Source organism: Hyaena hyaena, unplaced genomic scaffold (assembly GCF_003009895.1).
Source record: "Hyaena hyaena isolate Hyena2069 unplaced genomic scaffold, ASM300989v1 scaffold_280, whole genome shotgun sequence".
NCBI classification, from domain to species: Eukaryota; Metazoa; Chordata; class Mammalia; order Carnivora; family Hyaenidae; genus Hyaena; species Hyaena hyaena.
Genome location: NW_024080912.1, coordinates 2,184,682 through 2,209,099, shown reverse-complemented (window position 1 = coordinate 2,209,099; position 24,418 = coordinate 2,184,682). Strand labels below are relative to the sequence as shown.

General features: G+C 57.7%; 1 protein-coding gene across 1 annotated transcript in view; it reads right to left on the bottom strand.

Moving 5' to 3' along the window:
- MYH9 (myosin heavy chain 9) overlaps positions 1-24,418 on the bottom strand; it is a 92,504-nt gene that overhangs the window by 25,241 nt on the left and 42,845 nt on the right. Inside the window, exons 4-15 of the mRNA XM_039246115.1 lie at positions 15,022-15,049; positions 14,200-14,293; positions 10,194-10,286; positions 9,621-9,684; positions 8,736-8,834; positions 8,469-8,612; positions 7,566-7,661; positions 6,587-6,705; positions 5,115-5,267; positions 4,058-4,231; positions 2,079-2,252; positions 200-314 (exon numbers count right to left, since the gene is read on the bottom strand). Of these exons, the coding sequence (XP_039102046.1) occupies positions 200-314; positions 2,079-2,252; positions 4,058-4,231; positions 5,115-5,267; positions 6,587-6,705; positions 7,566-7,661; positions 8,469-8,612; positions 8,736-8,834; positions 9,621-9,684; positions 10,194-10,286; positions 14,200-14,293; positions 15,022-15,049 (1,353 nt within the window). The remainder of the gene's footprint in view (positions 1-199; positions 315-2,078; positions 2,253-4,057; positions 4,232-5,114; positions 5,268-6,586; positions 6,706-7,565; positions 7,662-8,468; positions 8,613-8,735; positions 8,835-9,620; positions 9,685-10,193; positions 10,287-14,199; positions 14,294-15,021; positions 15,050-24,418) is intronic.

Genomic DNA, 24,418 nt, shown 5'->3' with positions numbered 1-24,418 from the left:
GGGAACGGAGGACCCGACGGAAACAAGAGAACGACTCCAGAGCCCCCGGCCTGCCGAGGAGAGGCGGAAACGCAGTAAGGTGGTGACGGGAAACTGCAGCGAGGCTGTGGGCCGCCTGGTCCTCCCCGCGGGAGGAGGCCACCCAGCCTGTTCCAGGACAGCAGAGAAGGGGGGAAGAGGCGGGGGGCAAGGGGCGTACCATCCTTCCAGAGCTCGGAGACGAACTTGTCGGAGGACTGGTGCAGAAGCGTGGCGATGTTGTCGTTCAGGGGGTCCATGTTCTTCATCAGCCATTCGTCGGCTTTGTAATCCACCTGCAGGAATCGGGCGCGGGTCACAGCTGCTCTGGGGACACAAGCTCTCACTGTGGCCCCGAAAACAAGCCGGCCTCATGGCAGGGGAGGGGCAGGAAGACTCAACAACACCAACACCCCCTTCAGCTGGTATTTTCTTCCCCGAGAAAGAAATGAGGAGTGGCAAGGGCAGTGCGACGCGGGAGAGCGACAAACTGCGAACACAGACACCCAGCAAGGGCGACTCACTAAGGAATCTATGCTGCGTGCGGCTCATGAAACAGGATATTCCGTCTTTAATTTTGTTTCCAGGTGATACAAACAGAAGAAAAACAACCCTAGCCAGGACTTAACCAAAATGTTGCAGTATTTCTTTTTGGTAACAGAACAAGGATTTTTTGCTCTTTTGCTCTTTCTCAGGACGCCTGCCTGTTTTCCCTGAGCTTGCGCGAACCAGCAATCCGCTCGCTGTACTTTCGCCGTAAACATTCCCAGAACAGAGCAGACAGCTCGCAGGCCACCTGGGCCTCCCGACCCCTAGTGCACAGCGCTGCGTGGAAGTGACCCAGCTCCTGGGCCGCCGCTCCTCCCCGGCCCCTTCTGGGGGTTCTCCCACACGTGTGCTGCTGTCATGAGGGGGTTTGTGACGCTGGCTTCCTATTCCCCAGAAGCAGAGTCACCTCCCGGGAGACGACAAGGCCCCAGGGGCAGCGTCGCGGCCACGTGGCCACCTGGGCACAGCCATAAGCCCAAGCGTGGACACACGTGGCCACTTTCATCGCTCAGGCTCGCCCCAGTGGGCTTTCGGGGGGGAGGGGGGAGGTGCTATTTTGCATTATAAATAATACTGCAGCCTGAGCCCGGCAAGTGTCGTGTGAGTTTCTAACAAAGGTAGACGCCAAAATGCAGGCTTGGGGACATTACTATAGAAACAGAATTTCTTAATGAGTATTTTTAAAGGCAAGAGCCGTGTGCTTCAGCAGCGGTAGGGACCAGGTGGGCCGAGCGGGGGCGGCCGGGCAGTGTGGGGCCATGGTCAGGGGCAGCGGGCGGGGCACAGGTGTGGCTCCGGGGCGGCGCTGTGAAAGCCCCGTGTGCTCACCCGGTGATTCCCAGTCAGGAGCTTCAAGCAAGCGGCACGGAACTTGCGGAAACCGGCTTTACTCTAAGCACAGGCTTCTGCAGACTCAGGGCACCCTCTTCAGGCAGGTACTAGAGCCACTAGTGCCACTGTGTGGCCACGCAGGCTCGGTGACAACAAAGCCATCACCTACGGTGGTGGCCCTGAACCAGAACGACTGTGCCCACCCCATGTCTGGAGAAACCTAGAGACATTCATGGCACAACCAGGGAGAAGGCTGCTGACCCCTGGTGGGCAGAAGCCAGGAGTGCTGCCGACGTCCCACAATGCACCTGACGGTCCTCACGAGGTCAGTGGCGCAGGGGCGGAGCAGGCCCGCCCTACAGCTCTACCTGTGCCGCGCACCCAGCTTCACAAGCTCACCTAATACATGTCACCCTGCACGGCAGTGGCTACTTGTTCTCCAGACGAGGCAATGGAGGCTCAGAGACGTTAACTGGCCCAAAGCCACACCACTTAATGACTTAATAAGTGACAGAGTTCTAATTCAATTGTCTAGGCCCGCTGCTGGGCGAGTCACCAGGCAAGGAGTGCCCCCTGCCCCGCCCCCTGGGCCGCCCAGCTCCTTGGCCTAGACGGAAGCTCCTCCCCCACACCCCGGAGGAGGCCAGGCCGGCACCAACCCAGGCGCGTGCCCCCCTCACCTTGCCCGCGTAGTGGATGATGCAGAAATCAGCTTTGTCCTTCAGCTGCTTGGGCTTCTGGAACTTGGGGTGGGTGCCCTGCTCCTGTACCACCTTCTCCACGAAGCTCTTGTCGGTGGCTTTGGGGAACCAACATTCCTCATCCAGCAGGGCCAGGATGCCAGGGGGGCCGGCCTAGGAAATGCACAGCGTCACACAGGGGAAGCCCCACCTGGGGGTGCTCCCTGCCCCTGCCCTGCCAGGAGGGCACAGGTCAGTACTCAGAATCCCCAGAATCTCAGTAGAAGGCGGGCGGCACGGGGCCCCACACTGAGGGTAAAGAGAAGCATTAGTGAAACCTGATTCAGGAGTTCTAGCTCAGGGGCGCCTGGGTGGCTCATTCGCTTGAGCATCCGACTTCGGCTCAGCTCATGATCTCACGGTTCGTGGGTTCGAACCCCACGTCAGACTGTCTGCTGTCAGCACAGAGCCCACTTGGGATCCTCTGTCTCCTTCTCCCCTCTCTCAAAAATGAACATTAAAAAAAAAAAAAAAAGAGTTCTAGTTTAAAAAGAAACTTCTGGGACCTAGCCTGTGGCTGACCCACCTCAGCCACATGATCTACCACGGAGGTTCTCCAACTTAGCACACGGGTCTGATGGGTGCGTGCCAAGACCACGTGCCCAGAGGCTATCCTCACAGGTGCCTGGGCCCCTGCAGTCACCCTGAGACACCGACCCACGCACCGCATCTGCACAGCTACGGGGTGAGATGTGACTCTTCGGTCAAGTCCTCCAAGGAAGCCCCAAGTACACTCTGTTGACAAGGTAAGAAAACGGACTCGAACACTGTGCAGAGTGGCTGACAAGACTCAAAGCCAGATGGGATCCTGTTCATGGAAATCTCAACCGATTAAAAAACAAAACAAAACAAAACAAAAAACCCAAAAAACAAAAAAGCCAACTCATCACAAAAATAAACTGCTTCACGTTAGGATCGTGGAGTCTTTCAACCCCTGCTCCCTGCCCTGGCTGGAACTTCCAAAGGCACGGCCTTCTTCCTAGGCCTTTCCAACTACTTTCCCATTTTCGGTAGCTTGGGCCTCTGGGAAGATGTGAGGTCAGCACTTTAGCTCCATCAAGAGGGAACGCAGGGGGGATGCCTGGGTGGCTTAGTCGGTTAAGCGTCCAACTTTCGCTTAGGTCATGATCTCGCGGTTCGTGGGTTCGAGCCCCGCGTCGGGCTCTGTGCTGACTGCTGGCTCAGAGCCTGGAGCCTGTTTCAGAGTCTGTGTCTCCCTCTCTCTCTGACCCTCCCCTGGTCATGCTGTCTCTCTCTCTCTCCTAGAAATAAATTTAAAAAAAATTTAAAAAATTAAAAAAAAATTTTAAGAGGGAACGCAGGGAAAGAAACATCTCAGCCTCCATTAAAAAGCACACCTTGTCCAATCTAGACGCCAACGGCACCTGGCGAGAGCTTTCACTATGAAATGAAGGAAAAGGGGATGGCTCTCAGGCCACCGCCACCCGCCACAAAAGCCAACGCTCTGGTGCTGAGCTAGTCCTGAAGGGGGCAGACAGCGCGTCGACACCTTTACGGGGACCGGCACGCCACGTCCCGGGTCTGCACAGCCTACACTACAGCAGAAGCATCTGAGGACAGGATGTCACCACCTAAAAGCAAGCCTGTTTCCTTAAGACAAAGAAAGGCTCGTCGAGCCCACCCCTCAGGTAAACCCTGGGTGATCTTCTGGGACTGAAGACTGGACACTTGGGCACCGCCCACGTCCCCATCTAGTCAGCAGGCCACGGATCTGAGCCCATGACCTATTCCTGCAGGTGACACCGACGGAAGAGGACCCAGACACACCCCCCCCAGGACCCCCCAAGCCAACACAGAGAGGGAGGCGAGGTGCGCCCCCCGCCCCGGCCCCACCCCTGTGAGCAGGTGAGGGGCCAGCCAGGTCTGAGGTCTGAGGTCTGAGCGGGTCTGGCTCTTACTGGCTTCTCGATGAGGTCGATGCAGGGCTGCAGGTCGAGGCCGAAGTCGATGAAGTTCCACTCGATGCCCTCGCGCTGGTATTCCTCCTGCTCCAGGATGAACATCGTGTGGTTGAAGAGCTGCTGCAGCTTCTCGTTGGTGTAGTTGATGCACAGCTGCTCGAAGGAGTTGAGCTGCAAGGAGGAGGCCACGTCAGAGGGGTGCCCGCCTGCCGCGAAGCCGCAGCGCCTCGGGAAGGAGGGGACGGCGTTGAGCCCTCAGTGCTGGGCCTGGGGAGCCCGGGAGCCCACATGGGCAGGCGCCTTCTGTCGTCTAACCCAGGGCAGGGGCTCCTCACTTTTGGGGGACCCGCGGACCTTTCTAGCAGCCTGGCCGAACCTCTCTCAGAACAACGTTTGAGAAAGGATAAAACAGTTTGAGAAGGAAAGAAGTTCGGATGAAATGTGATGATCCAAGTGCTGTGACGCGCCAATACGCTGCGCTTCCTTACTAACAAGCATGGGCTGCGGGCGTCCTAACTTCCGGAATTTTGAAGCGGATGAACACAAATGATGTTACAATTGCTGTGATGTGCAAACACTGGGTTTCCACTGGAGACAGACCCCAAGCGGTGCTCAGGCAACTGTGGTCTGAATATGTTGCTCCAATCACGAGAGAAACGCCTCTCTTCAGTGAGATGTTAGTGAAACGTAAAGAGATAATACCCCCCTCCAAAGTTAACGGCCTCTCCGAGATGTGCCAGGGACTGCAGGCTGAGAACCTCTGATCTCCTGCCATGATCATTTTCTCCTACCAGACCTCAGTCTTCATGGGCAGAGATGATGCCTTGCCCCAACGCCCAATGAACGGTTGCCAAGATTAAAATCTCAGAAAGCACCTGTCCGTGAACAGGACGGCAGCTAGAAGGCCCCATTCTCTCTGGCACTGCTGGTTGGGAGTGTGCGTGCTTATTTACCCTTAACATACACCCCCACTGAGGTCTCCCGTGTCCATGTGGCCCACTTGGATTCCCAGCCAGGGAGAAGGTGGCTGAGGGGGCACGAGGGAGAGGCTCACATCAAAGATCTCGAAGCCGGCGATGTCCAGGATCCCGATGAAAGAGGCGCCCTGCCTCTTGGTCTTGTCCAGAGCCTTGTTGATCCTCAGCACCAGCCAGCGGAACATTCGCTCATAGGTGGCCTTGGCCAAGGCCTCAATGGCAAAGTCAGCCTGGTGGGGGAAGGCAGGGACACACCCAGGGGGACAGGAGTCAAATACAAGGAGCGCTTTGCTCCAGGAATTCCAGCTGCAGGGCCCTCCCCCAGAGAAATAGTCCTAAGCATGAGGGAAAAAACTTCACATCCAAATCTGTTCACTACAATGTTATTTATGATGACAAAGAGTTGAAACAATCTACACCCCCGACGATTAAGTACTTAAAAGATATACTTGCAAAAACCTTTCTAAAATAAATGGGGATTGGGGCACCTGGGTGGCTCAGTCGGTTGAGCGTCCATCCGACTTCAGCTCAGGTCATGATCTCACGTTCGTGAGTTCGAGTCCCATGTCGGGCTCTGTGCTGACAACTCAGAGTCTGGAGCTTGTGTCTCCCTCTCTCTCTACCCCTGTCCCGCCCACATGCTCACTTTCTCTCTCTCTCTCTCTCTCAAAAATAAAAATTTTTTTAAATAAATGGGGATTGGGGCACCTGGGTGGCTCAGTCGGTTGAGCGTCCATCCGACTTCAGCTCAGGTCATGATCTCACTGCTCGTGGATTCGAGCCCCACATTGGGCTCTGTGCTGTCAACACGGAGCCTAGAGCCTGCTTTGAATCCTCTGTCCCCCACTCTCTCTGTGCCCCTCTCCTGCTTGTGAGTGTTCTCTCTCTGTGTCTCAAAATAAATAAACATTAAAAAAAAGAACAGGTGCACCTGGGTGGCTCAGTCAGTTGAGCGTCCAACTTGGGCTCAGGCCATGATATCACAGCTCACTGACTTTGAGCCCCATGTCTGGCTCTGTGTGGACAGCTTGCAGTTCGCAGCCCAGAGCCTGCTTCAGAATCTGTGTCTGTCTCTCTGCCCTCTGCCCCTCCCCCACAGGTGCATGCTCTCTAATATAAATAAACACTAACATTTTTTTAAATTATTTGGGAAACGAACAGGTAGTGACAATTACAGTCTTCTAAGAACAAAGTCCTTGGCTGTGGTGGGATGGGGACAGCCCCCAGTGTGGGGTACAGCGGACGGCACCCTTAGGGAAGAGTGAACTTGGGCGTATTTTTGTCCCTTGGGAGTAGCACCTTCAACAGTGCCCCACCAGTGCCAACAGAGGGGCCCGCAGGGAGGGAGCTCGGGTCCCAAGGGGAGGCCGCGGCTGGGGGAGGCCGCCAGCTGCCATCTCCCACCTCCCACCATGCGCAACGAGGTGGCAGGTGATGGAGAGCCAGCGCTGGGCACAGGCTCGGAGGGCAGCTGCGCTGTCCTGCACTGGACCAGCCTTCTGGACGACCCCCCGAACCCCCCTCCCACTCCCCCAGCCAGAGGGCGTACCTGTTCCTTAGTCTGTGCCTTCTGGACATAGTCCCGTCCCACCTTGATGCGTGGGGTAAGGATTCCTCTGGTGAAATCCGTCACATTGATACCCAGGAGGTGGGACACTTTTTGGGCGGCTGGTATTTTCCATAGAGTAAGGAAGGGAAGGGAGAAGATGTTAATTAACCCCAGGAGAATGAGTCCCTCTGCTCAAGCACAAGGTGGTGGCTGAGCAGTCATTACTGGGCCGACAGCCTCAGGGGGGGGGGGGGGGGGGGCCTCCTCAGCAGGGCACTGAGTCCCTGGCTGTCCCGTTAGACTCAGCAGCCATGGAGACCTGAACCGTCACCAGCTGCAAGTGGCCGGGAGGGGCGGGGGGAGGGGGGTCAGCACTGGCTCCTCCGTACGACCTTGGCCACTCCGTGCAGAAGTGCGTCCCACCCACAAACGGGCCTGTGAGGAGCCGCCCCAACCCCTCCAAGGGGCCCAACGGCACACATCCCACGGAAACATCTTATTCTATCCAGACAACCCTGTGTTAAGTTTTTTCAAAAGCGACTCAGGAGGGCACATTAAGGCCGATCGCTTAAGTGGGGTCATTCACTGACTCCGGGGAACGGCAGTGGCCAAGGAGCAGATCCGGTGCCGGCAGCGCTTCCTGGTCCTGACGTGTTCACGGGTGAGGCGCACTGAGCTGGGGCAGCGGCGGAAATCCCTGTCTTAACTGGGACAACTGCTTTGGCCTCCACAACGAATGGGGAAACCCAGGTCCGTGTGACTGAGGGATTTTCTACCTCATGCTGATGCTTTCTCCCTGAAGAAGCACTAGGGACACGTTCACGTGTAGTTTACAAAAAACACGGAGTGACAGCCAGCCAGAAACACACGAGAAATGAAAATTTGAGGACTGTCTGGAATTCCTACGAGACTTCTCCTGGGCAACTCCAAGGCCAGACTCTGGGCCGCACATTCCAGGCGATGGGCCCACGGGTGTTACCTGTGTTGTCGGGCATGGATGCCTGGTCAGTATTACGCTCCTTCTTGAAGACGATGTTGCCGAGCTGAAGAACTCCCGAAATGACCCTCAGCAAGCCTTGGGGGGCAACCGAAGGGAGCTTAGAACCAGGCAGGGATTGGAATAAGCCCCTGGGTGGGGGCAGCCACTCCCCCAGGGACCCTTGGACAAGACAAGCCGCACGCTGGCCACAACCATCCTGCGGCTCACGATCAGGGCCTCTGACAGACCACGGCTTAGACAGCCCTATGCTTAGCCCCAAGCTCTGTTTAAACCTCTTAAAACCTCTAAACCTGGACCACAGACATGCCTCTGGCCCACTGCCTGTTTTTATAAATAAAGTTTTATTGGACAAAACTGTACCCGCCATTTGCATATTGTCCGTGGCTGAGCCAAGGGGGCTCCAACCCTCAGGTTAGAGAACGGGGTGTGTTCTCCCTGTCCCCCAATCTTTCAAAAATAAAGCCTCAAGGCTTCTTTACCTTCTTTCTGGGGAAATAGGAAGACACAGACATGGCTCCAAACTTCACCAAAGCAACGATCCCGGCCCCCGCCCCTTTCCGACCAAGTAGGAATATTCCCCTCTCAGCAAATGGCAAGGATTGGAGCAGTAGACCCAGGCCCCGGGCAGTTAGGCACCTGTCCTTTGTTCCCCTCTGCAGAAATGCCTGTGGCAGCACTGGGAACAAATAACCCTGAAACGCACATACGAGGCACTGCTTCCTGTGCACTCAAGGCCTTCCTCCGGGCCTCTGCAGGACTCCCTAGGAGTCAGAGCCGACAGGAAGCCCTCCCCAGGCCTCTCGGCTGCCCCAGTGCCTCATAGGGAATGGTGGCCGGTCTCCTGCCTCCCCTCCCTCACCCACAGGAGGGCCAGCCCCGTACCCATTTGCTCCTCTTCTGGGATGCCCATAATCCTCATGGCCTCCATGGTCTCCTGGAACATGTCCTTGTCCTGCTGCCCTGGGATGGTGACGTGCCCGTTGGACAGGAAGCGGTATTTGTTGTACGGCTCTAGCAGGAGGTCCGCTGTAAGGGGAGGAGGGCAGAGGGGGTCAGGGAGGAGCTGTAACCAGGGCTGCAGTCAGCACTGGCGCCTCCAAGCTTTGGGAGAACGGGAGGCGCCCCTCAGGCCCCCAGCCGGCTACTCACTCTTGAGGTGCTCTCCAGCCCCAGACAGGAGGTAGTAGAAGATGTGGAAGGTCCGTTCCTCCTTGGCTTGGCGGATAGCACGAGATTTCTCCAAAAGATCTTGGCAAACGTCAAGGAGCTGCGGGAGCAGGATGGGAGGCCGCCCCCACCATCCCCGTTCCCATCGAAAGTGACTGAACTTCACCAGGCAGAAAAATGGCAGAATCAAACAAAAGCCAACGGTCTCGGCTCTCTTCTTCCGGGGGTACAGCCTGTCTGAAAGCAGCTCTCACACTTGGGAGCCCTGTCTATGTAAAGAGCCCCCTCTTGGGGCGCCTGGGTGGCTCAGCTGGTTAAGCATCTGACTTCAGCTCAGGTCATAGTCTCGCGATTCGCGGGTTTGAGCCCTGCATTGGGCTCTGTGCGGACAGCTCAGAGCCTGGAGCCTGCTTCGGATTCTGCGTCTCCCTCTCTCTCTGCCGCTCCTCTGATTATGCTCTGTCTCTCTCTCAAAAATAGGTAAACGTTACAAAAAAAATTTAAAAATAAAATAAAATAAAAATCAAGAGCCCCCTCTCACAAGGGGATGGAGAACAGAACATTCTCACCAGTGAGGCTATGATGCCTGTACCAGGGAGAAAGGAAGGAGCCTCCACTCGAACCCTGTCCCTCTGGGAACCACACTGGAGGGTCTTCTGTCGTCCCATCCCTTTTGAAGTAGAACTCTGTCCTGCTAGTTCAGAAAACCCTGAGCTCAGGCTTGAGTGTTCCTTGAGCTTCTCCGGGTACCCTTCCCGAAGCCACAGGTGAGGTGTCCTAACTGGCCCGGGAGGGGGAAGCTGCTGGAATCAGGAAGCAGTTTCCTGTCCATCAAGGTCTTGTCCTGCCCCTCCAGACCAAGGATACAAGTCTCAATGTTGGCTCCCACGATGTAGCCATTGACGTCAAAGTTAATGCGAATGAATTTGCCCTAAGGAGAGACAAAGGAGGAGATCAGAAGCCCATCCTCCAGCCTCCAGCTCCCGTGGTATAGCCCAAAGGGGGAACATCAAGAGACTGTGCCCATGTTGGAGGCCAGGGTCCCATGCCGTGCACTGCACAGGTACTCAGGACTCAGAGCTATGCCGCTGAAAAAGCCTGGGCCAGGACAAGGTCAAGAGGTGCCTAAGTTCACCCGCTGAGGCGCCAAAGTGCTCTGTCCTCAATCTGGCTGCTGGCGACAAGGGGACAGGGAGCGAGGTGGGCAGGTAACTCCCCACTGCCCCCCCCATCTCTGCCACCTGGGCCGAAGCAGCCCCGTGTGCAGGTCCCCGCCAGCTGGGGTGCACCCCAGCCTACTCCTCACCACAGGCTGGGAGGCACCAGGGCCGAAGCTGCCTCGCTTTTAGAGGCGAGAGCGGCAGCCAGAAGGCAACGTGTGCCAAAGCTGTGGGCAGGAGCCAGTGCCCTGCGAGCTGGGCGCGGCTGGCCACTACTCACAAATCGCGAGGAGTTGTCTTTCTTCACGGTCTTGGCGTTCCCAAAGGCCTCCAGGATGGGGTTGGCCTGCAGCAGCTGCCGCTCCAACTCGCCCTGGAAGGGAACCCAGGGACCCGGTGACGGCTGGGCAGCGGCTCAGGTGGTCGGACCCACTCTGCCAGGCGGCAGGGGGCTGGCGGCAGAGCCACGTCTACACGCCCAGCGCGCCAGGAACGAATGGCATTCCAGCCATGCCAGCCGCGGCCGGGCCCCTGTGTTACTCAGGAGCAACCTTCCCACCAGGGGACAGACTCAGCAGCATCCCCAGGACGGAAGGTGGGCGGCTCCCCCAGCTCGACAATGGAGGGCGCCCACCACGGCAGGGAGCAGCACGTGACCGTGACCAGGAGGCACCGCTTCTCCCCTGGCGCAGAGCCCCACCCTCTAGGAACAGTGGCTTCTCCCTGTCCTCTCTGCCCCGCCAGACACCCAATGTTTTTTTCCTCCTTTTCACAGGACAAGGAGAGGAGGAATCACCTCCATAAAAGACACCGGCTCATTTCATCCATGTCCTCATTAACGCTGCGCTTGCCTTGCTGGACCCTGTGCCGCCACCACCCCCCAAATGTATGGCCAGCGTGTGCAGCATGTGAGCTGGGGGCCGGCAAGGCCCACCGCGGGTTCTAAACTGTTTAATCGACAACACCGATAATCTCTACTTGGGGTCTCATGATGCCACGCGGCTGGTAAAACACCTACCCCCGATCCTCAGGGTACACGGGGCAGCAAAGCAGGGTGGCCCCAAGGTCCGCCAGCCATCACCCAGCAAAGCGGGCACCAGCGCGCGTCCTCTCCCGGACACGCATCAGTCACCGCCATGTCCCCCGGCCCTGCTGCCTCGATCAATTTTGGACGCAGCCATGACCTTCCCAGTAGGCCAGGCAATAACGGACTGAGGAAACCTCAGCTTTCGTTCAACTTAATACCTGGCTTCTCTCTAGGGTGGAAGGAACATCACACGAGGGCCAGGCTGGCTTTTGTGTTTATTAGTGAGGCTGGACCCCGGCCGGGATTTTACGGGAACGGCTGCCGGTGAGTGATGAAAAGCAAAACCGGTAGTAGCAGGAGCTCCCGGGAGAGTTGCGGGGTACAGCCTTCCAGGCGCACCTGCTGCAGACGAGAACCGTCTGCAGAGCACCGAGCCAGGGTCTGGAAGGGGCCCAGGCAGACTCTCCTCCTCCAACAGCCCATCCTCAGCTGGGGCTCCCCCCTCCCTGGGGTGGAGGGAGGCTTCTGTTCTCACACCATCCAGGTTAAGTGAAGGGGGGTCAGTGGAGCCACGCTGAGGCACAGGGCTCAAATCCACGGAGCAGGCTCAACGTGTGCACTTGGCCCCAGGGGTCACAGGACACTGGGCCCCCACCCGCAGGGCTTGGGCGAGGCTGTGAAGTCAGCGGAGGCCGACCGCGGAGTCCAATTTGGGGGAGCACTGCCGCCCCACCCACACGTTCCTTGCAAAGCACCGGCCGGGCCGCCAGGCGGGCCGAGCCACTCCCATTCCTGTTTCCGCAGACAGACGGGACCACGGTCCCCACCAAAGCCCGCCGCCCGCCCGGGCTCGGACATGTCGCCAAGGTCTGTTTTGGGACCACACGCCGTTGTCGTGGAACGTGGGGCCGCTTGGCCAACCAGCGGGCAGCCGCTTCGCATTCCGGAGCCGAACTCCATGCAGACAACGGCGGTGGCTGACCTACGGCTTCCTCCTTACTGACCCCTCACCCAGCCCAGGAGAGGGAGGCCTTTATTTCTCAAGAAAATCTGCATACCAGGACAGTATGAGGCTCTGCGGTAATGTGTGCTCTAAGGTCTAGAATTACCCAGCCAGTTTCTGAAGGGCTTCACCGGCTGGTGTTTTTGCCAGTGGCCTCCAACTAGTATATAAAAAACAGAGGGAGGAAGAGGAAGAGCGGCCAAAGGTCACTACTCCGCCTAGGGAAATCTACCTGGAAAGTCCCTTCCCCATGCCCCCCCCCCCCCCCCCACAGTGCTGTGCGCCTCGCCAACCTGCAGCCCCTGCTGAAGCCTGGCCCACCCATGGCAAGTGAGGTTGGGACATTCCGGCGGGCAGCCTCGGGATAAGCATCTGGCTCACTGCAAGGGAGAGCTCTCACCCAGCGTGTGCTGAGACAGGCTCTAGAATACAAGAGCTATAAACCAAGTTCAAGTGTCCCATGCCCCAGCTGTGTGTGGAAAATCACTGTACAGCTTCAGGCAAGGGAATCTACTAAACCGTCAGTGGCCTTTACAACTAGGGGCCGAGCAGCAGTCAGAGCCCAGAGGCCACTTGTTCAATCTCTCCAATTGGGGACAGACTGCCTGTCCCACAGCACGACCTGAGACATGACAAGTTTGCTCCCACTCATCACCCCACCCCCCAGCTGGCCGTCTCCTCCGAGTGGAGTGCCCACTCGCGTCCCAGACATAAGGCACACGGATCTGTGCTCGGACTCTGTAATTGCGGTCCTGTCTCCCGTCCTCCAGGGCAGGGACTCCAAGGCCGCCCTCCAGAGGACCCAGGCACATACTAGACATTCAACAAATAGTTGGGAAATGGATTTTCCTGCAAGTTCAGAGATGGAAAACCACAGCTAGAGGACTCCTAACCTCACAGCTCTGTTTTTAAAACAGGCCTCCTAAAGAGAATGGAAAATGGGGGCTGGAGAGAGAGGGAGCAAGAGAAACTTTATTAGTTTCTAAATATAACTCCTGACGCCCCGCGGAAAAAGATTTAGAATGCCTCGAGAAGTCTGGCACACGAGAAGTTACGTTTGGTCTAATTCCAGAAGACTGTGCTCATTAGGACATTCGGCAGGGCACACCCCAGGTCTGCATGCAGAAAGACACACACACCGCTACTTACTTCCGGACGCTGCACACGGCTCCCCAGCAAGGGGGCGCCACGCTGACACGGCGCAGGTCCCCCCAGTGGCTTGAGGGGACACCGTGAGCACTTAGATTTCACAAGGAAGCCTAAGAGTGTGTGCTTAAGAGAAAGAGAGAGCGCACCACACGGGCATGCTTAGGACTGGCCATCCCCAACCCTGGGAAACTCCAGTGTGGGGCCTCCCCGGCACTGCTCTGTGCTGGCAGGAGACACCTGCATCTGGTCCAGACACCAAGCACATGGGGCTCCGGGAGAGATCCCCGTTCTGCCGGACCTTGGTCGGGGTTCTGCCCCGGGGGCCCTACAGCCGCCGTGTGCCCGGGGAGCTCTGGGCCGGTCCCCGCTCTGCGGGAGCTGTCATTTCAGAGTGTGCGAGAGGTCACCGCGTGTCACACCCAGCCCCTCCTCCCAAGACAGTCAGTGAGCTGAGCCTACGAGGAGAGGTCTAGCCGCAGAAGGTGACAACGGTGTGGAGTGAAAAGCTGCTCAGGAGAAGAGACGTAATTCAAGGGCACACGATGGGCACAACACGCATTCCCGGTGCAGAACGTGCAGTAAACGTGCAAGCTCACCTAGCGAGGGCACTGCTGGGTTCGACCATAGTCCATCAAGAGGGAGGGGGAGAAAAAGGGAAGTGAGATGACTTTCCAGGTGCCCTTTCTCTCTTCACAGGGGGGACTGTCCACCCAGAGGCATTTCAACAGCACGGAGAAGCAGCGGGGACTCAAAACGCAGGGCTGCCCGAGAGGCTTCAAGTGTCCAGCAACTTGAGAACCGAGTTTGGGCGTCCCTCTTCCGCCCTGGGGGGCGCGGGGGCCACAGAGCAATTAGCTGTAAATGCCAGGAGCGCGGCTCTGCAAAACCTGGTGGTCTTCGGTCTCCACAGCCACCCAGGAAGTTAGGAGGCCGAGGGGAGAAGGGGCTGGCTACCATCGGACCTGTCCAACAGGGCCAAGCTGCCGCCTCCCGTGAAAGTGGGTCCGGCCTCTGCTTCGATTCCCCAAAAGGCTCCAAACTACAAATCATTAAATGCTCTTCCTCAGGAAGATCAGGAGCTTCCGTGGGAGGAAGGCTGGCACTCACCTGGTCCTTCTTGCTCTTGTGAGAGGAGGCCACGTGAGCCAGGTACTGGATGACTTTCTTGGTGTTCTCCGTCTTGCCGGCTCCAGACTCACCCCTGCCAAGAGAGCAGAGAAAGTTCTCAGGGGAGACGTGGCCAAGTCCCTTTCCCAACACGCAGGCTCTGCTGCCTCCCATTCTGCTGGGTGTCGGGGAGGGACCCAACACCTGGTGGTAGAAAAGGGAGCAAGCAAATAAACGCTGAGTTCTGGAATCCTCACTCCGGCCGCTTCCCATGGTCCCCTGGAGCCCAACAGCAGACCACTCGGACCCACTGGCTGCCCCGGTCACAAAGTCTCAGGCTCTGCTCTAGGCAGCTGTTGACTCAGGGGTCAAAGGCACTTACACACGTCCCTTCAAGCCCACTTGAAGGAATGTTCTCTACCATCAACTCCCCCCGCAATGGGGTTTATTTATCTCCTTGTTAAGTTCGCAGGGCCAGGGCGAACCGTCCCGGTGTCTGCTTGAGTCAAAGCAGGTAAAGAAAGCCACTGTTCGGAGCCCATGTTCTAGAGGAGCCCAGCAGCTCCCAGCTGTGCTCTGTCAAGAAGATTCCTGCTCCTCTCTGCTGCGGACCTCCCCACAGGACACGCGGAGGGCGAGTCCACGTCTGGCCCTGAAATCAAGCTTATCCGTGCTGTGGGGCTACAGAGCAGAAACCTAGGGCCTCAAGGCCTGTCCCTTAGGGAAGGGCCTGACTGGGGCGGAGCTCAGCAGCCTAGGTTTCGATAGGAGTCCGCACGGCAAGAACACCCCAGGCCCCGCCACCGGGACGGAAACACTTACGTGCACAGAATGGACTGGTCCTCTCGGTCTGAAACAGAGGAGACATCAGGTTAACTTCTGCCAGCTGCAGAAGCCTCCCTCTCAGGCCTCTGAAGAGCTGCCCGTTCCCAGGAGCAGAAAGCCTTGGCCGCCACCCTTGGCGGGGGCCCCGCAGCCCAGCCGACAAATGCCGACAAGATGCCTCACATGGACAAGGGACGTTCAGGGGTGCCGGTGTCACTGGGCAGCTGCCCCCATCCCTCCACCGTTCCAGGAGCTCAGACTGCCCGGCCTGCCTCCAGGAAACCACCTCCCAGAAAGCCCATCTCCAGAGAGCCCCCCAGGAGTGTGCTGCACCCAGGGCAGAGGGGAGGCCTGCCCCGTGTGTAGACCATTGGTGCAGGGGCCGCAGAAATAAGGCCCGGGAATGTTGGTGAAGCGGCTGGGTGTGGGCCGGGCAGACCAGGCTGGGGCACAGTGCCGCCCCTGCCACGGGATGTGTGGGACCTCAGACCTGTGCCCGGGCTCCGAGAGCCCCAGCCTCCCCCCGGGATGGGGACACGAGCACACATGCACGGAAGCAGCAGGGCCCAGTCTGGTGCGTGCGAAGGGCTCAGTGAGGCTCGTTCAGGGGCAGCTGGGAAGGGACGCAAACCTGTCAGAATCCCAGCTTCTGACCAGTGTCTGAGGCAAGCTGGGTCTCTGGGCCTGGCTGTCAGGAACTTTCTACAACCGCCCCAGCTGCCACTCCCTTAGCTCACTCCCCTGGTCCCCTTGTGTGCTGGAGAGACAGTAACGTCCACACTTTGAAAGCTGAGTCTGGGAGCACCTGGGTGGCTCCGTCGGTTAAGTGTCCGATTTCGGCTCAGGTCATGATCTCACGGTTCACGGGTTTGAGCCCCATGTTGGGCTCTGTGCTGACAGCTCAGAGCCCGGAGCCTGCTTCCAATTGTGTCTCCCTCTCTCTCTGACCCTCCCCGGCTCACTCTGCCTCTCTCTTTCTCTCTCTCTCTCTCTCTCTCAGAAATAAATAAGAATAAAAAAAAAACATAAAATAAAAATGAAAGCTAAGTCTGACAGAGATGCTGGAAGGCATCTGGGCTGAAGTGGCTCAGGGCTGGGTGTCCACTTTTACGCAGTGACTGAGAACACAAACTTTGGTTTTTCCCCTTTTCACCCCAGCCTGTGTAATCCCCTCAACTCCCTGAGGTCAAATCGGTGAACCCAGGACCAGGCTACTTACTGACATTTGAGCTGCAGTGAGGTATTTAAATCCCAAGTCTCAGTTTCCTTATCCATAAGGTAAATACGCTACTAAGTCCCTGACGGGATTAGCGTGGAACAGAAATAAGGCATGAAACAGAATGAACTCCACAAATGGCTGCTATTTACTTCCCCGTCGTGAGGTCACCACTATCGGTGACGGTGGCACTGTCGTGGCAGCGGGAGGACTTAATGAGGAGTAACAGAGGAATACTAGTCAGGCCGCAATAGTATCAGGAGGGTACAAGCTGAGAATTAACAGAGGACTACTAGGTCAAGGAATAGTAGAGGAGCACTAGTCAAGTAGTAATGGAGTACTAGTCAAGTAGTAATGGAGTACTAGTCAAGCCCCAATGGAGGAGTACTAAGCTGAGGAGTAACAGAGGAGTCCTAGGTCGAGGAATAAGAGGACTACTAATCAAACAGTAATAGAGGAGCAGTAGCTAAGGAATAATAGATGAGTACTAGGTTGAGGAATAACAGAGGAGTACTAGTCAAGCAGTTATAAAGGAGTACTAACTGAGGAGTAATAGAGAAATACTAGTTGAGAAATAAGAGAGGACTTCTAGTCGAGCAGTAATAGAGGAGCACGAACTGAGGAGTAACAGAGGAGGACTAGCTGAGGAGTAACAGAGGAGCACTAGGTGAGGAGTAACAGAGGAGTATTAGCCAAGCAGTTATAGCGGAGCACTAACGGAGGAGTAATAGTGGAGCATTAACTGAGGAGTAATAGTGGAGCACTATCTGAGGAGTAACAGTGGAGGACTAGCTGAGGAGTAACAGCGGAGGACTAGCCAAGCAGTTATAGCAGAGCACTAACGGAGGAGTAACAGAGGAGCACTAGCTGAGGAGTAATAGCGGAGCACTAGCTGAGGAGTAACAGAGGAGCACTAACTGAGGAGTAACAGAGGACTAGCTGAGGAGTAACAGAGGAGCACTAGCCGAGGAGTAACAGCGGAGGACTAGCCAAGCAGTTATAGCGGAGCACTAACGGAGGAGTAACAGAGGAGCACTAACTGAGGAGTAACAGCGGACTAGCTGAGGAGTAACAGAGGAGCACTAGCCGAGGAGTGACAGCGGAGGACCGGACACCATCAGCACTAGGGGTGCAGCACAGAAGCCAACGCCGGTGACCCGGAAGGGACACGCTCACTGGCTGCCACTGCCCAGCCAGGGGCCCTGCAGGAAGGGATGATGGGAGGCTGACTCATGGCTCCCCATGTTCATGGCCCCGGGAGACGGATTCAGCTGCTCAACACCAACGGACACGGCTCAGCTAGGTCGCCTGCGTCTTCGCGAGGAGAGCCCCCAACAGGCCCGCGCTCAGTGAGCATGTGTTGATGACCATCCCCCACCCGTGTCTGGGGTCACCCGGGAGGGAGACAGGACATCCAGACAAAAAGAGGCAAAACTAAGCCTCACAGCCCCTGTCCTCCTGCGCAGCCCTCCCTCCAGCCCCGAGAAATATCAAGTGTGGGGGTGCGAGGGAACTCGCCGGGCACCTTCACCCACACAACCCCATGGCCCGCTCACCCCTGGGCAACTAACTTCTCAGAGCGGGCCGCAGTCAGCAACCTTGACCCCATGCCCCCTTGCCCCAACTTTCCCACAAAACGAGGGCCTTCTAGAGCATGCAGCAAGGGCCCAGGGGGCAGGGGCTCCGAAAGACAGACACGGGGCAGGGGGGAGCAGGGGCTAAGGGCTGGGGAAGACGGGGCAGTTTCCAGCACCCGCCCCCAAAGGACAGTGTACGTGGCTGGGATCCCAGGCCCGGGCGCCCCCCCACCCCCCCACCCCCCACGCTGCACCTCCCGGGGGATGGGCCCGGCCACGGACTCGTCTAGTCACTGCTCCGCAAGCTGGGCAAGAATGTACCTGTGCGTGCTGGCAAGTCATAAGGCGGCAGCGGCCGACGCTACCATAAAAGGAAACATTCCCGGCCCTTCCAGAAGGAACCGTTTTCCCAGGGCTGCCCAGGCCCCGTCCCGGGGATGGCTGGAATTCCTCTAATTGTGTGAGGAGGAGTCAGATGCTGAGCCACTGAACAACAGGAAGCAGAGGCCACAAACACACACGTGTGCAGACCCACAGCCACACACGCAGATGTGGATGGGCTGCGTGGACACATGTGCACGCGGGCATGTGGGCACACACATGTGGACATACCGGTATGGGCGTGGGTGTGCACGAACACAAATACGGACGCACACATGGCGGCGTGCACAGCTGCGTGTGTGAGCGCGCACACACAGGCCCACACACGCTTCAGTTCCCAATGCTAAACCCCCACACGGCGCGACCTCCGTGCACTTCGCCATCTCCAGTCCCTCCTCTCCTGACCCTTCACCCCCGATCCCTGAAGCATCAGTGTCCACACAGCCTAAAAGGAAACACTCCAATGCTCTCATTTTATAAAGAAGCCTTAATTCACTTTGCCGGAATATTCTTTTGGGCAAATGCTTTTGCAGAGAAATACTAATGGAGGGCTCCCTCGTCTCCTCAGCTATTGTCCCCATCTGTTCGTGCCTCAAACCCACCGGCCTGCAGTGAAGGACGCTGTGGCCCCGTAAGTCTGGAAAGATCTTTTCAGTTCTTACAGTGTCTTTGGGTGTGTTATCTTGCGGTCTCACAGGTGGAGGCCATGGTTGAGGAACAGACCCAGGTTTGCATGTGTCTCTTCCCATACTGCTTCTGGACGTGTTCCTCAGCTCAGAAGCTCTCCCAGGGACTGGGACAGTTAGAATTCTCAGCAACCAGGAAGCTCGTCGCCTGACTCAGTTTACTCTGCCAGACCCCCGGTACATTCCAGCGGGGACCCTCCTCAACACCCACTCTACTCTGTAAGACCTGCCCCACGTGGTAACCTTGCGGCACACCGACTCTCCAGAATTCAGGATGCTCTGGGTTTTGTGTGCGTGCGTGCGTGTGTGTGTGTGTGTGTGTGTGTATTTATTTTTGAGAGAGAGAGAGAGAGAGAGACAGAGAGACAGACAGAGCACAAACAGGGAAAGGGCAGAGAGAGAGAGAGGGAGACACAGAATCTGAAGCAGGCTCCAGGCTCCGAGCTGTCAGCACAGAGCCCGACGCGGGGCTCGAACTCACGAACCATGAGATCATGACCTGAGCCGAAGTCGGACGCTCAACCAATGGAGTCACCCAGGCGCTCCAGGCTGCTCTGTTTTGACTGAAGTCCTTATTTGGGCCTATGGGGACTGAAGGCTTATTGAAAACTGCCTTTCCTTCTGCTACACCAGGAAGCAGACAGACAGACAGGAACCCCATGGCCCAGAACGAGGGGAGTGCACCCATCAGACAACCGAGTTCTGAGAAACAGATTCCCCGCTGGGATGAAGGCATTAGCCTGAGTGTGGACCCTGACCTTCTTCTGCCCAGCCCCTAACTTGGGGGCCGTTGAGCTCCAAAAAACTCTATAGTGGACTTTCCATCAGATAAAATCTTGAATTTCCAACTTGAAGAACAGGAGCTAGATACCAGAGCTGCCTAGGTGGTGGAGACAGGGTTCCTCGGAGCACACTTAGACAACTACTCTCCGTGTGCCTGGAGCCCTGACTATCTGATTTCCACTCTGCACTCTCTCTGGAGATGCCTGGCCCCTGCACCTCTTGGAGTCGGAGGCCACGGCCTCACCAGCAGCGCTGCTCTAAGGACTGAATGACGAGGGTGTCTGAAGCACGTGGTACACAGCACAGGCACCTGGAAACGTTGTCCTTAATGACCCCAGGCCCTTTGCACCTCCACTGTGCACCCTCCACAGAACCACAACAAAAAAGGTTCTAAGTAACATGTTCAGTGGTGGCGCCATTCCATCTACCAATTTTATTTTAAACCCAAAATGCCCGAGGCCTTTCAGAGCTGATACAGACCTCGAGCTCCCAGACAGGTGTTTCCCGCCAGCCCGCTCAGGTGGAGTGAGGGGAAGCCTGACCACAGGTATTTCACCCCAGGTATAGACTTCTGCTAGGGGGCTGGATCGCTCACTTCCTCAGTGAGAGGAACTGCGATTCTTGTCCATAAAAGGCCAAAAAGACTTGCAGAGCGGTGACATCAGCCCCGACAGGAAGTACAGAAGGAAGAGAAAGGGCCGGGTTCACCACCAGCCGCTGCCGGGACTGACTCATCAAACGCTCATGGAGCGAAGGGCTCCCGGGGTTCCGGGGCAGCTGCTCCAGGGGGCACACCTGGGAGCGCCCTGCCCTGGGGACCCGTCTTCAGGCTTCTTGAGCAATGGCGATGGGCCAAGAAAAAGGGAGAACAGCACTCGCATGAGGTGACCCGTGACCAGCAGGCATAAACGCTCCCCTACCACGGCACGCGCCCATCACAGAAACGGCGCACGGAGCCCAGGGTGGCTCCCCACGTGAACCCTGCTGAGTGCCACCTGGGACAGGAAGACTCAGGCCACCCGGCGCAAAGGCCGGGACTCCAGCGTCCGTTATCACAAGACCCCGTGAGTGTCGGGCCCTCAGGGGCCACGGTGCACGGCCTTTCACCAGGTGTGAAACGTCCAAGCTCAGAACCTGGGGGCTGGGAAGGCCCTGGGGAGCATATGGTTCAAACACATCTGTCTAGAGGTCAGGGCACGGAATCCCAAGAAACTCTACTACAGTGTCAAAGTCACGCAAGCTGGACCAAAAAGCCGGGCCTTGGGGTGTCCAGTTCTGCCACCTGGACGCTTCCTACAGGGCAGGTGCTTGGCCTCCAGCAGACCTGCCCCAGTGCCGCGGGGAAGGAGCCGCCCACTCTCCCAGGAAGGCTTTCAGGGGCCAAACTCATCCAGCACTTTCTCCAAGGCCAGCCCCTCACGAGCTTGGGTTACAGGTGTTTGGGAGGCAAGCAGAGAGGTGAGAAAAACAGAGTGATGCTCGGGGTCGGCGCAGGCCGCAGACTGATGCCGAGCGTCAGGTCCCACGTGTCACGGAGCCTCCAAGAGCCCACCAGCTAGGCTGCCACAGCCGGGGGACCCCCTCCCAGCGCACAGCGTGGTCACCAGCAATGGTCTCTCCAGACCAGGGAGATGCTGGGTCAGCAGCAACCCGGCCAGAAGGCAGCTGGATGTGGCCCAGTGTCTCCACCCACACGCTGCCCCAGGTGAGACCGCGTCTGAACCCTGCCGAGGAGGCCCAGGCCCAGAACGGGTGCCTCCCCCACCAGGCACCCTCAGTAATCAGAAGGAAGCCCCAGGGACTGCACTTAACTTTCATTATGGGAGAGGGCAGGCCAGGCCCCAAACAAGGCCTCTTTCGGCCCAAAGGCACCCAGCTGCTCAGGCAGGTAACTCCGGGGCACGGGCAAGGCCGGCCAGACACCACTGCTGGGACGCCGTGTCCCTGCGCCAGGCTGCCAGGGTGGGGCTGCGGCCCAGACAGCGCTGGCACGTTTGTCGGGGTGGAGGGAAATTCTAAAGTCACACGTGAGTGCGGACAGCTCGCAAGCAAATGCCACCGGGATGTTCAGAGAGGTCAGCCTGCCTCGCTCTTAAACAGCATTCCCCTCGGGGCAAAGGAGAGACAGGCCGGGGGACCGGGCTAGGCCCACAGGAGCCCCAGTTCACAGCTCCACTGTCAGGGAGGGAAGGACAACGGATACCAGGAACAAGAGGGACACCACCAGACAGAGCTCCAGGACACACCGGGCTCCACAACAGGCCTGGCTTTTAGAAATGTCCCCGTGAGGGGCGCCTGGGTGGCTTAGTCGGTTAAGCGTCCGACTTTCGCTTGGGTCATGATCTCGCGGTTCGTGGGTTTGAGCCCCGCGTCGGGCTCTGTGCTGACTGCCAGCTCAGGGCCTGGAGCCTGTTTCAGTCTGTGACTCCCTCTCTCTCTGACCCTCCCCTGCTCATGCTGTCTCTATCTCTCTCCTAGAAATAAATAAAACATTAAAAAAAAAAAAAGAAATGTCCCCGTGATGAGGGACGTCAGGCCTGGTGGAGGACAGCAGGAGTGCGTATGCTGGGAGGCCAGCGGTTATAGCATGCAGAGGTGCCTCCTGAAGAGGCCAGCGGCCCCGGTCACCTCGAGAAGGGGCAACCGAACGAAATGAAAGACGTGTTGTTAACTCTTAGGCCAGAATTTGCTCCTTGGGGCACGGCCTGTGTCCTTGGCCTTCAGCTTAGACCTTGGCCCTATCCTGTGTGTGGACCAGCTCAGGGTGGGGCCAGATCCTCAGCGAGTCACCAAGCCTGGCCCACATGACGGCCTCAGCCCCAGCTGGCACCGACTGTTGGCCACAAGCGCACCAAGGGTCCTTGGAGTTTGTTGCAAAGGTGGACGCGGGGCCAATGGCCTTGGCCAAGACCAAAGGCATTTGACAGAAGCCACTTAGAGAATCCGGACTCTCACACCTGCACACTTTCAAGCTCTCTTACTCCTCTTTACTTTTAGAGAAGTTGTCTTGTTCTCATCTGATAGCTTCTTTCCTGAAATCGGGCAGGGGAAGGAAAGCAGCCCTTTCCCCTGAGCACACCGACGATCGGTCCTGACCGAATGGAAGACGGCTCTGCTGGAGTCTCAGAGCCTGGACTGGAGGGAACAGGAAAAGCGGCCGGTAAGCAGCATTCACAGGCAGCAGGGAGGGGTACGTCTGGGGAGGTTAAAAGCACAAGCTCAGCCATTACAGACATTGCAGGTGCCTTCCGGGTGTCTGCGGGATAGAGTGGGGTAGTGACAGTGTCTGAAGCCACATCTCTGACCACCCTCCAAATTTCAGGTTCCCGGAGGGCACTTCCTTCTGGTCTCACACGGCAGGTGGCCCAGAGCAATGCCCGGAGGGCCTATTGGGTTGGATGAAAAAAACTAACAAAAAAGTAAGTCTCAAGAGAGCTGAATCCTTGAAAAGGATCCATGACCCACAGATTCCTCTTCTAGAAAGAATGTTTTACAGAAATGAGACCAACAGGCATGACCACATTATATATAATTAAGCAGCCTCATTCCGAGGACTGGGCTTTCCTTCTAGGGGGACCTGACCCAGCAGCTTCCTGGGACGAGCTGTAGGAAAGCGCCTCCCCGTCCAGGCTCGGGTGGGCCCAGGACCGCTTGTCACAGCGACCCCCCCCACCCCGGGTCCCCACCATACATCAACAGAGGATCCCTTTCAGCGCCGTGGGAGAGAGCCACCTCCGAGCGCATGACGTTTTCCTGAAGCCCCATGGAAGCCACGTCGACCCACGGGCCTCCTGCTGCCCACTCGGGGCCGTGGACGAGACGGGGTACGGTGGCGACCACGTCTGCCGGCGCACGCCTGTGTGCTGTGCGGCCGCTGCGGGGAAGGTGGCTTTGACAAGTCACTTCCTGCACGCGCTGCTACCAGAGCCTGAACTTTCCCGAGCTGCTCTCGGAGGAGATTAACAAGCCTGCCTGGAGGAAGCATTTGGAGATCGCATTCGTTAAGCGAGTGGGCGCGTGGAGGGAAAGAACGCAGTGCACCGAGGGCAGGGACAAGGGACGGTGCCGTCAAGAAGTGCATTTCCAGACTCCTATTCCTACCTTCAAAAGGGCACAACTACAGGCCAGGCCCTTTGTCTGGTCCCTGCAAGAACACCCCCCCCCCCCGCCCGGTATGCTTCTGTTAAGCCAAGGGGCCGACAAGGGCAGGAAGGCTCAGGGAAAGCGGTCCCCAGTCAGTCAGGAACCCAAGCTGGGTGCAAACCCCGCTGCTTTTCTCCACACCACAACCTCTGGCACACAAGGCAAGTTCCACCAAAAGCGAGGCTTATAGCAGCGCAGCAAACTGGCGTGGGCGACCCACTATGGGGACCGTGTCCTGCGTCAAAGCCGCTCCCATTAGCCCCGCCGGTCTAAGGCTAGGTGAGGCTCCCTGCCCTGTGCCAGGCTCTCTCCCTCCTCCTCAAGTTCACTCCCCTGCCTCTCAGGACCTCCTCCAGCCAGGACCAAGTCTGGTGCACAGAAACCCTATGTGTGTGGGCAGGGGGCACGTCCCCGCGGGCAGGGCCAGGAACGTGGGCACTCAGGGCCTGGCCCCAGACCTCCCTGTGGATACCGGGGCCTCTGTGTGGTGAGCTGGCTGGCACCTTCCTGCTTAAGTGGGGTCATCCCATCCATGGCTGCTTCAGCCGCCCGTCCTGGCGCGTGCGTTCCCAGTCCGGTTTCCCTGCCCCGCGAATCACTCCCCCAGT